Source organism: Vipera berus (genome assembly GCF_964194415.1).
Source record: "Vipera berus genome assembly, chromosome: 1".
Taxonomy (NCBI): Eukaryota; Metazoa; Chordata; class Lepidosauria; order Squamata; family Viperidae; genus Vipera; species Vipera berus.
In genome coordinates this window covers 352,007,310-352,024,757 of record NC_138202.1, presented here as the reverse complement: position 1 = coordinate 352,024,757, position 17,448 = coordinate 352,007,310, and the positions used below count along the sequence as shown (strand labels likewise).

Genomic DNA, 17,448 nt, shown 5'->3' with positions numbered 1-17,448 from the left:
ATGACATGTGTGAGTTCCGGCACCTTTTTCTTTTACAAAAAAAAGCACTGGCTACAGGTATCCCGAAAGATCAAAAAGGTGGGTTAGATTTCCTAGGAAAAGGATCAAGACACAACTGAGTGTCTCCTGGTTTTAAAGAAGCCTGTAAAATCCCTAAGAAGAAACTAGTTCATTTCTTCAGTCCAATGAAGGTTTATGTGGTGGAAACTGATCTACTTGATCGTCTCACCCACCTTACCTGGTCGCTCTGCAGAATCTTTTCTTCTACTGAGAAGAAAGTCTATCTTTTCTTCTACTGAATGGGGGACACATAAACTGTCTGTTAATAAATTTAAATTTAATTTAATTTAATTAATTTAATTTAATGACAACCAAGCTCAGAGAGCATCAAGGACCCCACTGTTTTGATTCACTGGTTCAAGACCAATTGCAATGTCTCATGTTCCATAGTTTTCTCTGTATTATTACAATCTTCTTCACAAACTAAGGGTACTGTGTTACAATAGGTCCTTCTCAGTGAGGAAAATAAGGAAGAGAAAAAAGCCCTCAAGTCTTGAAACAATTCTTCAGGAATTTATTAATCTTTCATTCATTCATTCATTCCCTCTGTGTACTGCTAAATCTCTCAAGGACTCCTAGTGGCTTATAATTATAAATCAACAATTAAAACACCTACGGTAAAGCAATAAACAACAATAAACCAATTAAAACACCCATGCCCAAATTAATATAATAAATATTATATATAAAAAACAATCAGATCGTAAGAATAATATTGCTGGCTCTCTCATTAATCGAAATAATAAATAATCTATGGCAACAGTAGGCTAAGTGCCAAATATTACCTACAAGAGCTTGGTTTTTAATAAATTTCTGGGATATTGTAGCAAAAGAGGCAAGACTTATTTCAACAGGGACGTTGAAACATCATCACTGCAATCATTATGGATTATTAGGGATAGTTTCATGATCATGTGAAGCAACAGCATTACATTATACTGCACTGGTGAGACCACTCTTGGAATACTGTGTCCATTTCTGGTCACTATGATACAACAAAGATGTTGAGAATCTAGAAAGAGTGCGGAGAAGAGCAACAAGAATGATCAGGGGACTGGAAGCTTAAAACATATGAAAAATAGATATAGGAATTAGGTATGTCTAGACCAGGGATCAGCAACCTGAAACAGTGAAAGAGCCACTCGGAACCGGTTCCCTCACAAAAGGAAAAACTGGGAGCCGCAAAAAATGTGTGCGCATGTGTGTACATGCATGCATGCGCAGAACAGGGTTTGACTGAAGAGTGGAGCCAAGGCAAGATATGCACCTACCCTGCATATTTGAATTGATTGATTGAACTTTTTTAGTCCCACTTTTTTTTGGACTGCACATGGCAGAGGACTGGGAGCCGCAGGAGACGGCTGAAAGAGCCGCATGTGGCTCCGGAGCCGCGGGTTGCAGACCTGTGGTCTAGACTAATGAAAAGAAGGAGTAAGGGTCCAGCCTATTCTCCACAGCATCAAAAGGCAAGACAAAAACAATGGATGGACACTAATCAAGGAGAGAGAACCAGCCTAAAAATACTTCAAGGAACTAGATATGTCTAATCTAATGAAGAGAAGAACTAGGGGTGACATGATAGCAGTCTTTCAATATTTGAAAGGATATCATGGAGAATAGAGGGTTGACCTATTCTCCAAAGCACCTCAGGACAGGACAAGAAATAACAGGTGGGACATCATTAAAAAGAGATCCAACCTAGAACTGAGGAGAAATTTCCTGACAGTGACAATAATTAATCACTGGAATGGCTCACCTTGGGAAGCTGTGGGTGCTCCATCACTGGAAATATTCAAGGAGAAGCTGGACAGCTATTTGTCCAGAATTGTACAGGGGCCTACTACTTGAGCAGGGGATTGGAATAGAAGACCTCCAAAGGTCCCTTCCAATCCTGTTATTCTATGTTCTAGTTCCTGGACTAGCTTTCTTTATTTCATGAAAGACGGCCAACACAGATCTGCTCTTTTAACATCTAACTTTTCAAAGGCAACTGGACAATTTACATCCCCACCCTCAAAAAGCAGGAGATGGAAATGTAATGTGTGAGAACTATTCTCATGGGCGATGGAGAGATTGTCAGCAGCCAGTGCTCCCTCCCCCCCCACAAACCCTTTTACCAGTGTTATTTCTTTATTTTGTGTTAATTTAGGTGGCGTAGTCCTCGACTTACAACAATTCGTTAACGTTTGAGGTTACAACAGCACTGGAAAAAGTGACTTATAACCATTTTTCACACTTATGACTGTTGCAGCATCCCCATGGTGACGTGATTAAAATTCAGATGCTTGGCAACTGATTCTTGTTTACAACAGTTGCAGGGCCACCTTTTGTGACCTTCCAACAAGCAAAATCAATTGTGGTCGTAAGTCGAGGACTACCTGTACTCAGACTTACACATTTACACTATAAAATTTCATCCCTGACCTCCTCTGATCCTAAAACACAGCAAAGAACATGCAGAAGGTTTAATAAACAATCTAAATTTGGGGAGTGGGAGACATTTTTGAGCAGAGCATTATTGAAATGGCTATGCTAAGGACTAAATACCAAAATTTGTCCCCCAAGCTGGACAAAAATGCCTATTTTTTACCAGAATCTGCAGTTTTATTGGGTTGACGGCAATAGTTAGAGGGTAGTCCACCATATCCATCCAAAAATTTTTATTTTTTATTTATTTTTAATCCCATTTATATCCTGCCCTTCTCCGAAGACTCAGGGCGGCTTACAATTTAAGCACAAACCAATGTGCTTAGCAATGAACTAATGGAGAGAATTCCTTTATTTCTCATGATAGTAATCCTATTATAATGACATCCTCAAAGGCCTTTCAGGCCTCAGGGAATAATAAATATTTGCACTATATTAGGGGTCCCCAAACTTAGCAACGTTAAGAGTTGTGGACTTCAACTGGTTGGGGAATACTGGGAGTTGAAGTCCACAAGTCTTAAAGTTGCCAAGTTCCTTGCACTATATAATATTCTAATGGATCGTTAATGGTTCACAGATATCCAGACCAAATCAGGTACAGGCCTGATGGGATAGGAGGCTATTTCCAGAAAAGGCCTCAAGAAACCAATGTCGAAGTGGGGGGGCGGTTTCTGAGAAATCCCACAACATCAGGACTTTCAGAATGTGCATTGGTTGGTTGAAAAATCACATTTGTTCAAGCAGGAAATGTATTCAAAATATAAACAAAAGCTTATTCTCGGGGGGGGGGAGGGTTATCTTTACTTTTTAAAATTCTTCCTTAAGTGATTTATGTGCCAACAAATTCTTGTTGACTCTTAGTGACCAAATAGATTGTTCTGAATGATGATCTGTACCCAACCTGGTCCTTCAAGTTTTTCCAACGGTCAACTCATTCTCATGTTCTCTTTGTGAACAATTACTATTGCTCTGCAGAACATCCTGCCCTTTGAACAGATTTTACTAGTAATCTAGTTTATTATTTGGAAAATTCTTCCTCCTGCAAAGTCCACCTTAAATCTGAGTCAGATAAATCCCAATGGTTTCCAGCCTCTCATCCAACAACTTCTACTCAGTTTTAAAAAGAGATGCTTTTTAATTAGTAAAAATTGAATGGTTTGTGCTTGTTATGTGCTTGTGACAGAAGATGTTGATTCAAACGCCTGCTCTAATGTTCTTATGTGAATTTGTAATAAGAGAGATTTAAATTGTTCTTTCAGATTTTTAACAGTTCTTAAGTTGTTCACTTTCATTTCAGAAAATAAGATGGCTAAAAAGCCTGCTCAGTTTATGAGGAAAGATAAATATAAAATGAATATTATTTCAAGATCGATATCTCCATTTAGAGTATATCTAATTTCTTCATGTAAAACAGATTGATATATTTAATGGAAGGACAAACACATAGATTTTCTTTAGCTAAATTGTGAAGATGGGGATTCAAATTGCCTTATTTTTCAGCTTTACTATTGGACTTGTGACTTCAATTCCTCCGTGGAATACACATAGGATTTTTTTTAAAGAAGAAACACCACTATGGACACGGTCAGAAAGTTGTGGCTGGGCCTGGCTCCATTGTATCCATCACGCTATTTGACTTCCTGCATTAATAGCTGCAAGGAACATTCAGAAGATGCTAGGACAGAAACAAAACACTGACCTTTATTCTCATATTAAAAATTACAGATCACTGATTAGTTAAATTGCAAATCTTGAGAAAGCAGAGGTTTTAGATCATATCGCCAATCACGTTTTTCATCCATTTGAGTTAGAGTAGGAAGAATCTGAATTGCCTAAAACTGCAAAATGACAGTACAATACAGGTAGTCCTTGACTTACAGCCACAATTATGAGGAGAATTTTGGTTGTCGAGCAAGGCATTTATTGAGTCCAGCCCAGTTTTGCGATTTATTTATTTTTTTGCCACGGTTCTTAAGCAAATCATTGCAGTTGTTAAGTGAATCACATGGCCATTAAGCAAATCCAGCTTCCCCCACTGACTCTGTTTATTGGAAGCCACCTGGGAAAGTCACAAATGGAGATCATGCAGGGATGCGGCAATGGTCATTAAATGTGGCAACAAAGTCAGGTTGTTTTTTTTTCAGCGCCCTAACTCTGAATGATCATAAAATGAATGGTTGTAAGTCGAGGACTACCCGTAAAGTAGGATACCCTATTGCCTTAAAAAAAAAACTTTTTAAGGTCCAGAAAATCCAGGTGTATAGCATTATATAGTTCCATAGAGTGAAAATATGATGAAGTCTCATAATCTGGAAGCCCACTTCTGCTAAAGCAAACCAGATTTTGATCTGGGAAAATTCTGCATGACTGGAACAAAATACTGCAAATCACCCATCACAGTTACAAAACAGGCCTGGAACCCAGCTAATTTCGCAGTGTAGCAGGGCTTAACCTCTCTAGGTCCTAAAATGGCATTTCTAAATAATATTCCAATAGAATACCTTGCTGTTCTAAGTCAGCTGACCCACGTAATTTTAATATGAAAAGTAAAAACAAGTCCTGCAGTTAACATTCTTATCTTGACACAAACTCAAAAAGACACGGGGGAAAGCAAGGCCGCCAGAGGTACATAAAGGCCCTATTGTAGCAGCCCACTGAATTGGAAATGACTCGTAAGCCTAATGAAACAAAACTTTTGGCAGGAAAACAGAATGAAAGGAATGAGACAATAAAAAGGCAGGAACAAAGGCAGCTGAGTTGTTTCAGCTTAAGAAAATAAGCTCGCTTTGTTGTTGGGAAAAACCAAAGCCGGATTAGGATAAATCAGTGACTAAGCAGAAGTCTTCACATCTAATTACACCACTCATCGTACATATATAAAGTCTAAATTGCAAGTGTCTAGAAACTCCAGGTCCCAGTTACTTTCACAGCAGAGTTTTGGAAAAGCAAGCAGGGCATATAAAGACGTTGAGGATGGTACCTCTCATTTTATTAGAAAAAGATCTGTATTTTATCTACATGCACATAAGTCCATTATATTTCGCAAGGGGAATGTTGTAAAAATCTAAGTACTCTTGGAGATTCCCAAATTCGCTGCAACAGGACCTCTACACACCCATGCGCACACAGGAACACACACAAAAACACTCTAGAGCCGTCCTATGTTTGGGAAGGGAAAACTACTTAAGACCCCCTGAATGCAGAGACCATCATACACCAAAATTCAATTTTTCTTGGGCTTCACTAAATTATGAATTGAATCCCTACCTAAGGAAGTTCCAGACAGCAAGCAGGTGCCTCTTTTTTTAGATTCACATCTAGCAATAATGAGTATGCCCCTCACATGTAGTTTAATATCCCTCCTTTTAATAGGACACAATTAATTCCCTAACAATGAGGAACACCTCATTTCCTATCTGAGGGAACACCTGCTGCCGGCATCAAGTTCCCTTCGTCCAGTGCGCTCCCACAGGGAGGGTCTTCTCAGGGTGCCACCGGTAAGAGATTGCCGGCGGGTAACACCCAGGGATAGGGCCTTCTCAGTGGGGGCGCCTGCCCTCTGGAACCAGCTGCCAGTGGAGCTGAGGACTGCCCCCGACCTCCGTTCATTCCGCCGGGGCCTGAAGACCTGGCTCTTCGAGCTCTCTGGCCCAGGCTGAGGATTAATCTTATTTTAACTGGGGTTTTATTTATTTATGCAGGGACAAATATATTTTTTTTTAAATTTGTTTTTAACTTTTGTATCTTGGTTTTTTAATCACCCTGTAAACCGCCCTGAGTCCTTCGGGAAAGGGCGGTATATAAATTTATTTATTTATTTATTTTAATTCCATTTATATCCCGCCCTTCTCCGAAGACTCAGGGCGGCTTACAAGCTTAGCAGTAGCCTTCATTCTATGTATATGCCTGCTTATTAGGGCTTTCACACACACCCCAAGCGGCATTATTACAAAGTCAGCTTATTGCCCCCAACAATCTGGGTCCTCATTTTACCTACCTCGGAAGGATGGAAGGCTGAGTCAACCTTGAGCCTGGTGGGACTCGAACCTGCACTAATTGCAGGCAGCTGGTGTTACTTAAACAATTAATCAATGGAACGGCTTTCCTTCAGAAGTAGTGGGTGCTCTAAAGCTGGAGATTTTTAAGAAGAGATTGGACAAACACTTTTCCGGAATGGTATGGGATCTGCTGCTGGAACAGTGGATTGGACTAGAAAACCTCCAAGGTGCCTTCCATCTCTGTTATTCTGTTATTGTTATATTAAATACTTTATGATTGTGTGAAAAAATAACCAGTGAACGAAGGGAGATGTTTCTGTCAGGCTCTATAACTTTTTAACTACTCAGTCTATAAAAACTGCAGGTGGCACAAATCAACTTACAATTTCTCTTTCACAGGGGAAGAGAGAAATGTTACTACAACACAAGTGGGCATCATCTAAAGACAAAATTTCCCTGAGATTAATCTCTTTATTCATGTGCGCATCTAAATTTAATCAGATGCATGTCCACACAGAAGAAAGCTACATTAATATTAGTGGGAGTTACTCCCAGGTGTGTATATTGTTCTGCGGTATAAATCCTCTAACAGTCAGCAATTTATGAAGTAAGGTTGGAGCACCTGGATGGCAGCCATCATTTAGATTTTACTTATTTTATTACATTTATATTATATTTGGGAGCCGCATGAAAATTTGAGATGAAGAAAAACCTATGCATTTTGAGTTTTCTTGGTTTTGGGGTATCGATAAGAACAACAATTGGATTTTTCAAGAAGAGGAGCCTGCAAACATTGTGGAAGAAAGAGAAAAATCAAGGAGGCACCAAAATTTCTTTACTGACTCAGCACGAAACCACCAGATGGCAAAACAAAACTGATTCCTGAAGGGTGCATGTGAGAAGCACAGAAACATGCATGCAGCAAAACTATTATTAACTTCAAAAGTAGACGGAGGAGTTTGGCAGATTTGACAATAACTAAGGAAGAAGCATTCAAAACCCTGACACAATCCTTTAATAAAGGGCTCAGCAGGCTGTAAACATCACCCTGTCGGAATCGGAGATTATCATTGGGGGAAAAAAATAAAATAAAATGAATGGTTAGCAAAACAACTATCAATCTAACACAATAACTATTAAGAGGTTTCCATTTGCCACAAACAAAAAAGGCAGATTCAAAACAAGACTTTCAGAGTCTACGTCAAAATAGGGGAGCTTCTTTGGTAAAATCACACAGAAATGGACGATCAACACACAAGAGCAGACTGGAAAGTCTAAGGCAAGACTGATGTCACTTCTGTGTAACAAGTACTGACCAACTCATAGCTGACAAAACTTAAGTTACAGGTAGCCCTTGACTTACAGCCATTTGTTTAGCAACCATTCAAAGTGACAACAATACTGGAAAAGTGACTTATGACCGACGCTTTGCATTTATGACTGTTGCGGCATCCCTACGGTCACGTGATTAAGATTTGTGTGCTTTTAATGTATTTATACGGTTGCAGTTTCCCAGGGTCATCTGATCACCATTTCTGACCTTCCCAGCTGGCTTCCAACAGGCAAAATCAATGGGGAAAGTTGGATTGGCTTAAAAAAAATGTGTGATTCACTTAACAACTGCAAAGTTTTGCTTAACAACCGTGGCAAAAAAAAAGATCATAAATTCAGGCACAACTCATTTAACCGCTTTGTTTAGCAACAGAAATTCAGTTCTAATTGTGGCTTAAGTCAAGGACTACCTGTAAGTTAATATTCCTAGAATGAGGTGGCCCTTAAATATTGATGACCCTCCCTTCCTTTTTAGGGGGGGCACTGAAATCAAGGGTGGTTCAACACTATCCATCCAAAATGATGCCACCTTACTATTCCAACAACATGGAGCAAAATATTTCAACAATCTCCTGCATAGCCCCCAATGTGTTTAACAGGAGCCATGCCAAAACCGTGATGGAATGTAAAATACAATTTCTCTGTAGAAATCTATCATGATGTCAAATGTAGAAAAAGGAGTAGAATCGGCAGACAGGAGGAGGGACCCAATTACAGAAAAAATGGGGGTGCCTCTTTGGAAGACCCAAGTTGAAGACACATCATGTAGATCAGCATTTTTCAAGCTTGGCAACTTTAAGATGTGTGGGCTTCAACTCCCAGGCTCCCCAGCCAGATTTTGGAGAGTTGACGTCTACAGATCTTAAAGTTATCAAGTTAGAAAAAAAATGATTTAGAAAACAGCTATTGATGTGGTCACCAAGGTTTGGCATGCAGACATAATCAAAATACAATTGTTCTTCTTTCAGATTGGCAGAGAAGATCTTTGGCATGGGAGATCTTTGGCACAGCAGCCTCAGCATCCATCAACTCTGACAAACATGGAGAAGGACTCCAACCCAAGTGGACAAAAGCTGGAGAAATGCCCATGGATTGGCCTCTTATTGTTTTGGGTTTTGTTAGAACAGTTCAAAGGGGACAGGGCATCAAGATATCATTATACTGTTTTATCAGCAGCTATTGCACGACTTAAAAAAAAGAAAGAAGGAAAAGCCTTATCAGTTGAACCTGAGGTTTGTTCAATAAGATCCCCGGAAAAGAAGAAATATTAGATTTCTCCGAGGAGCAGTTCTCCAATGGAGCTAGTGAAACAATAGGATGCTAGGAGATACGTAGGCCTATCTCTCTGTCCGACATGCAGTATGATATCTATCTCTTGAAAGAAACATCAGGAAAGGAAATTCAGTTCTTTATATAGAATACCAATACCAAGCATATACCCCAAGAGTAATATGCAGCCACCGACCACGCCAGGGGAGTACCTGGTCACCAAATTTCAAATACATAAAAGCCAGAGCGTTCAACAGGTGGAGACACTTGGTATTTGCAAAGGGCAGAGTTGTGTGCAAAGTTTCAGAAGTTCGGGATCAAGAATGAGAGAAAGGCAGCAAAGCGCCAAGTTCATCCAGAGTGTGCGTGTATGAGTGGGATACCACTAAGACCAATGACATAAGAATCTTAAATTAGGGGAAACGATCACATTGGTATGCTTAATGTAGGCACATCTTAAGGCACGACCAGATACAAATCTGATCCACACACAGATACACAAAATTAATTCCGAGAGAACAATCTGCAGAGGGGTCCAGGTCATAAAAAGGAAGGGTGTTGTGTTAAACCCCATCAGACCTTACCTTGCCAAACTGTTCAAAGTACTGCTTTACGTCTTCCACTACCGTATTAGCTGATAATCCACCTACAAATATTTTCTTTGTTCTTGTGACCATCTGTAAAAAGTTAGAAAAGAGGAGAAAGGGTGTTATTCCAGATTATCCCAAAACAAGGTCTGCCACAGATATATTTTTCCAAGGTTATGCTTGATCTCGTTAACAATAATTCATCTCCTCTGCTGAAGAAAATAATAATAATAATAATAATAATAATAATAACAACAACTACTACTACTACTACTACCACCACCACTACCACTACTACTACTTTATTGTCACTTTGAATGTACACCAATCGGCATACATCAAAATGAAATTTCGTTGCATACAGCTCTCAAAGGGTCACCACCTCCGATATACACTCCTTGTTCGTAGCCAGCTCAAATGTCAGGACAGGGATGAGCAACTATGGTCTCTTTATGACCTGTGGACTTCAATTCCCAGAATTCCTGAGCCAGACAGCATACAGGTGCAGGTTGCCCACCTCAGATTTAGGACATTCAATTCAATTCAAAGAAATGCTACTTGGTTAACAGTCTTTGATGGTAAGATTTGGGCATTCCAACCCCGTTGCCCATTTTCTTTTAATACAGGTTTTTCTTCTGAAGCAGTTTTGTTTGCATGCCTCTCACCCCAGTTAAACATGGCTTGTAGCATGACCACAGCAAGTTCAAACTATGTCTCCCATGCTGGTTTCCTTCAGAGACCTCATTTATTGCTATTCCTACCCGCCACCACGATGCTCAGGATGGTATGTGTCAAGTAATATTTCTAGACTTCGGATACCTGGAGCTAAATAAAATACATTTTAATGCACTTAGATCCTCTTAGGTCCAATCCTGTGGCTTAAGAAGCTCATATCAAAAACTGGATTACATATTTTTTTTCTTCCTCAGCTCCCACCAAATTATCTGGATAGGGTCAAGCTGGGAAGACCCCATGCATAACTCAAACATATCCAATCATCTTCTTAATTTGAAGGTGGGGAGGAGAGCTTCAGAAACTGTCCCACTATAACACCATGCAACTCTAAATGCAGAAAACATGGACCACTTCTTTCCAGAGATGGGTTGAGACATTTCTTTGTTGACACTCACAGAAGCCCGTGATTTAATTAAACCATACACCTCAGGCAATCGTTTGCCATGTTTGTTCCCCCTCATCATCTTATGCTAATGAAGTGCATTTGAATCTGGCTTGCAGATTTCTTGGTTAAACGAGGATCTGCACCCCAGTCTCCAATCCATATTTGATACACTAGCTCAGGGGTAGGCAACCTTGGCTCTTTTATGACTTGTGGACTTCAGCTCCCAGAATTCCTGAGCCAGCCGTGCTGAGGAGAAAGGGAGAGGTTTCCATGCTGAGCCATGCTGACTGAGGAATTCTGGGAATTGAAGTCCACGAGTCCTAAAAGAGCCAAGGTTGCCAACCCCTGCACTAGCTATTACATCTTTGGCAAGAGGTTGGTAAATTCTGTGCAGAATGGGGACAAAAAGTTGCATTACTATGGGTTCTTTTCAGGACATCCAGGTCAGTGGGCTCCAAAACCCCATAGAGATAACATAACCCTACAGGTCTCTAGGCAACAAACACACAAGCAGAATACAGAATGCAGAATGACATAGTTGGAAGGGCCCTTGGAGGTCTTCTAGTCCAACCTCCTGCTCAAGCCTGAGACTCTATATCATTCCAGATAAATGACTGTCCAATCTCTTCTGATAAACTTCCAGTGATGGAGCACCCACAACTTCTGGAGGGACGCCATCCTGCTGATTAATTGTTCTTACTCTCAGAAATTTCTCCTTAGTTCTAGTTTGGTGGGGTTTTTTTCATAGGCTTTCATCCGTTGCTTCTTGTCCTGCCTTCAAATACTTTGGAGAATAGGTTGACTCCCTCTTCTTTGTGGCAGCCTTTTAGATATTGGAAGACTGCTATCATATCACCCCTAGTCCTTCTTTTCATTACACTAGACATAAGCACTCCAAGGATAGTACTCACTGCTCACTACTTCACTTTTCCCCAGTTTTACTACAGCTCCTACTGCTCCTCCTCCACTGCTACTCCTTGTGAGCTGTACTGCTAGAGACCAGCATCTCTTTCTATTTGCCTTAGGCCAAAGGTTGCCAACCTTGGCAACTTTAAGACTTGTGGACTTCAACTCTGGCTGAGGAATTCTGGGAGTTGAAGTCCACAAGTCTTAAAGTTGCCAAAGATTGCAGACTTCTGCCTGAGGCTGCTTCAGGCTCTATTTCCATAAAGGACAACAAACCACCTGCCCTCCATCACCACCACACCACAGCTGCCTCTCTGCTCAGCCTTTATAGCCACCAGTTGGCTCTGCTGGCTAGGGAGAGGCCTTGAAGGGATAGGGCAACAGCAGCCCAGGTGCTGGTTATTTTGCAGGCAGCCTACCCTATCATATATGCATACCACCAGCTGGCTGTAGCGTTTGCTCTCCAAATGAACTTTACTACAATTTCAGACAGATTCAAGGCCTACGAGAGTTCCAGTTGAATGCAATTGGTTTATGTGCCAGAGTGGGACTAAGTCATATGCATTTTCAGATTGCAAGAAGATTTAGGGGGTGATCAGTCTCAAGTCTCTTTGCGCCCACAAAATATCTAAATCCAGCCCACCTTGAATTCCATAACTACGGGATCACTGCAAATAGTCCTAAGTGTGAATAACGGTCATAAGTCACTTTTCCCAGTGCCGCTGTAACTCCAAATGGTCGCTAATCAGAACTGTTGTAAGTCAAGGACTACCTGCAGTGGTCAAGGCTACGTGTGTAAGATCTGAGGGATGCTGTTTTAGATATTTCTGAAGTATTGCTCTGCAAAGAGGCAGACTTTAAACAGATGGCAGCATGGAGATATCTCTCTCTCTCTCTCTCTCTCTCTCTCTCTCTCTCTCTCTCTCTCTCTCTCTCTCTCACACACACACACACACACACACACACACACACACACACACACCTGTGCCCAAACTCTTTTGGATTGCAAAGGATTTCTGAGAGGAGGGGCAGGCGGAACACAGGGCTGCATAGAAAGAACAATGGCCCAAATCACTCACGGTTTGTAGGAAAACCTTCAAAGGTGTTGAAAGCAACCTGGAGTGTCTTTTGGTCACAGCAGCAAATGTGTTGTGACTTGCACCGCATGAAGGAGTGCTCCTTTACTCTCTAAGGATCAATTAAAAAGTGGCTTTAGTGAGAGAGTCTCATTTCTGGCTTAGCCAGTTCGGAGTAGGAGGTACGAAGCAAGCAGGAGGCGAAGCCGACAATGAAAACATTATTCTTATGCCTGGAAACAGCACTGCTAGAAGATTTTAGCTTGAAAGGACAATGTCTTGGCCTTTCCAACTTCAACTAAGGAGGCCCACCAAATCTATACCACAGGACAGGAAGTGCCTCTGTACTCTTGGAAAACTTGAATGGTGCACAACAACTAGTTAAAGCTGGGCCTAGTTGGTATATCGAAAGCATGTTAAAAGAATAGAATAGCAGAGTTGGAAGGGACCTTGGAGGTCTTCTAGTCCAACCCCCTGCTAAGGCAGGAAACTCTATACCATTTTAGACAAATGGTTGTCCAATCACATCTTTAAAACTTCCAGTGTTGGAGCATTCGCAGCTTCTGGAGGCAGGTTGTTAAAATTTTATCCACTTACGAATGAAGGCACTCGATGTGTTTAATCCACAAAAAGATTCCACTCATAGTAAAACTTCATTTCAGCTGATAAATTGTGAGCATCCTAAACAGAATACAGGATAACAGAGTTGGAAGGGACCTTGGGGGTCTCCTAGTCTAACCCCCTGCTCAATACTATTCCGGACAAATGTTTGTCCCATCTCTTCTTCTTAAAAACCTCCACTGATGGAGCACCCACAACTTCTAGAGGCAAATCATTCCACTGATTAATTGCTCTGTCAAAGGAAATTTCTCCTTAGTTCTAAGTTGGTTCTCTCCTTGATAAGTTTCCATCCATTACTTCTTCTTCTGCCCTCTTCTCAAAACTACTGCCACGTGTTTGACTTTTTACTGTAAACTTAGGAATGTAACTTGAATGAATTCCAATGGCAACATCGCTGGATCAGTTCTCTGGTAGATGTGTCTCTTGAAACTTTTTGGAACCAGCACTTTGTGCTTGATGCATTCTGGAACTCAATACAAAATTCCAGAAGATGCTGAGACAACAATCAGAAATATCTGTAGGTTACTACAGAACTGATTCCTTCCACGCAGAAGACCAAGTGTCTTGCTTCAACTGAAAGTCTATAAAGGATTCCTACAGGTAGTTCTTGTCTTATGATGAGTCACTTAGCAACTGTTCAAAATTACTATGGCTTCCGAAAAGGGGACTTATGACCCGGATTCGAATTCCAGTATCAAGTCCCGCATGGTCACATGGCCGCATTTTGGGTGCTCTGCAATGGCCCTTATTTACATTCATCTTCTATACCCCACGATCACATGACCATGATTTGTGTGTTTTTTATTTTATTTATGTACTTATTTGTATCCCGCCTTTATTACTTTTACAAACAACTCAAGGCAGTGAACATATTCAACACACCTTCCTTCTATTTTCGCCAGAACAACAAACCTGTGAGGTGGGTCGGGCTGAGAGATTGACTGGCCCAAGGTCACCCAGCTGGCTTTCATGGCTAAGGCGGGACTAGAACTCACAGTCTCCTGGTGATTGGCCCAAACTCGCCCAATTGGCTTTCATGGCTAAGGCGGCACTTGAACTCATGGACTCTTGCTTTCTAGCCTGTTGCCTTAACCACTAGATCAAAATGGCTCTAGTAAACAGTATAAATTTCTTTTTTTGGGAAAACCCACCCCAGAATGACTGTGGCATTTGCTTAATATAGCATTTGCTTAATGACCACCACAAAAAGGGTCATAAAATCAGGCATGGTCACATTGTGACCGGCTTTATGACCATCACGACTTAAAACCAAAATTGCAGACTCAATTATGGTCCTAACCTGTATTTAGGTAGGGAGTTGTCTGAATAATAACCTTTCCTGAGTTAGCTTTCTAGAGCTACACATTGCCTCCTGACACCATTTCAGCCATCAGATCAGATCTGTTATTAAATTTCAAAATTTATCTTTCCCTATCAAATGTGGAGTGTGTACAGAGACTATTTTTCAACACTATCAGCTTTAATCAACTCTGCATTAAGTCTCCAGAAATTTACAATTCCCACAAAATACAGGTATGTTAGCCCACCTGTTTCATTTGCAATCATTAGGGAGGGGCGAAAAAGGAAGAATGGTGCTTCACTTTTTACATCTTTTAAGATTTATTTCCTTCCTCTTTAGAGGCAAATTGCAACTGGGCACCACACGTGTGCATTTGAAAGAAGAAAGTCTCTCATAATTCACTGACAAACAAATTGAGAATCGTTCCTGTGAGACCATTCCCCAAAGGATAACATAAGAAATTTTAAGACAGCCGAGATTCCAAATTACAGTGGTTCTGAATTGGAAGAGGTTAGATCTGCAACCAATCAATTAGAAAAATTAATCAATAGACTAAAAAGTAAACAAATACCCAAATCTATGCTTGATTAAACCAGTCAATGATTCAGAATATATTAATGCTTAAATACAAGTATCCATTAAGGATTGCAGATAATATGAACCATCTCAACAGAGGCCTCCTATCTTCACTCTCATATAAAAATGATTGCCTTTTCCAAAATGGTGGCAGTTATGCCATAAAAATACCATGTTTTCCCAAAAATAAGACCGGGTCTTTTTTTTTTTTGCCTCCAAAGGAAGCACCAGGTCCCTTACCTCCGGCAGCACTCAGCCAGTCCACTTCTTTTGGGGCCGAAGTTCTGCAGCTACATTTGGGCCCGCAATTTGCAATCAGGCCTTTCCAGACGGTCTAAGCAACCAAGTACCGAGCTATGGATTCATAGCTGACTCCGGAATTCTGGGAGTTGAAGTCCATGAGTCATAAAAGAGCCGAGGTTGCCTATCCCTGGTTTAGGCCTTACTTTCAGGGAAACATGGTAGAGATGCATAACCTTAAAACATGTGTTGTCTTCTATGCAGGTTTTCTAATGCAAAGTTTTATAGAGTTCATATAGTTAATAAGATGGTTAACCACTAAAGGTGCAATCCTATTTCCAGTTGAAGGGTGGATCAAAAGATGTATAATAGACAAGCTACAAGTAGTCCTCAAATTACGACCACAATTGATCCCCAAATTTTTGTTGTCAAGCAAAACATTTGTTAAAGTGTTTTGCCCCATTTTATGACATTTCTTGTCCCAGTTGTTAAGTGAATCACTGCAGTTGTTAAGTAATACAATGGTTAAGTGAATCTAGCTTCCCCATTGACTTTGTTTGTCAGAAGATCGCAAAAGGTGATCACATGACCCCAGGAACTGCAAGCGTCATAAATACAAGTCGCCAATTACCTGAATTTTGATTATGTGACCATGGGCATGCTGCAACGGTCGTAAGTATGAAAAACAGTTTATAAGTCACTATTTTCAATGCTGTTGTAACTTTTAACAGGTACTAAATAAACTATTGTAGGTCAAGGATCCCCAATAACTGCTGGAATTTTTAAACCAAGTTGTGGCTCAGTTTTTTCAGGTAGGTTGTAACTTCAAACAATCAATAAGCAAATCAAGGACTACCTGTTATTCTTCCACAGTAGATACGGTATAGAACAAGTTATTAAAGCAACATCTTTGGCTGAATTTCATATTCTTTCTCTATGTATACTTAGATCTATACTATACTGTAGAGCAGATCAGACAGAATTCACACAAAAAGCCAAGGAAAACCGAAACACATTTATCAGAAAACTGCTGACATAACCAAGATGATGCAGAAGAAAAATGTTTATTAGAGGAAGTTGTAGGTTCCTGGCAGATACAGGTGAAACCCAGATACTTATCAATTTTTGAAAGGCAAGGAAATTGCAAAATATCCCACCCCCAACACGAGGGTATCCAAATGGCGGCAGTAGCCACTATCTGACTTTGGCCTTCTGAATCAAAATCTGCCTTTCCTGTTGAAGATTATATATCTAAAGGACTGTTACCTAAGGCACATTGCTGGCAGGGGAAAAAAGCGACACAGAAAACCACGTAGAGCTGAAACTGGTACATGCCTATCTTACAACTGATGTTCTAGCCAAGATAAATCCAAACCATTTTGTGGCTGGATGTGCAATTTGAAAGTATGCATGTATAGATAATTTTCATTTAGCAACCACATTTGGGATCAGCAATGTTCATTGCGTGAAGCAGTTGCTAAGTGAAACATCCCAATTTTATGGTTTTACTCCATTTTTTCCTTTGTTTTACAGTCCTGCAAAGGTTATAAATGCATGGACTAGTCACAAAGTGTTCATCATTGTTGTAACTGCAAATGGTTGCTAAACAGGTCAGATGCTAAATGAGGACTACCTGTATTCATTCATGAAATTCAAGGTGCTGGTTATTACCTATAAAGCCCTACATGGCCTGGGTCCAGGGTATCTGAGGGAACACCTGCTGCCGGCATCAAATGCCCTTCGCCCAGTGCGCTCCCACAGGGAGGGTCTGCTCAGGGTCCCACCGGTAAGAGATTGCCGGCGGACGACACCCAGGGATAGGGCCTTCTCAGTGGGGGCGCCTGCCCTTTGGAACCAGCTGCCAGTGGAGCTGAGGACTGCCCCCGACCTCCGGTCATTCCGCCGGGGCCTGAAGACCTGGCTCTTCGAGCTCTCG

At 40.8% G+C, this 17,448-nt stretch overlaps 1 protein-coding gene across 7 annotated transcripts in view; it reads right to left on the bottom strand.

Annotated features, from left to right (window-relative positions):
• The window catches only part of MSI2 (musashi RNA binding protein 2), a 586,946-nt gene that overhangs the window by 391,333 nt on the left and 178,165 nt on the right, over positions 1–17,448 (bottom strand). For all 7 annotated transcript variants that reach the window (XM_081346592.1, XM_081346594.1, XM_081346595.1 and 4 more), the window contains exon 6: positions 9,671–9,763. In XM_081346592.1, the coding sequence (XP_081202718.1) occupies positions 9,671–9,763 (93 nt within the window). The remainder of the gene's footprint in view (positions 1–9,670; positions 9,764–17,448) is intronic.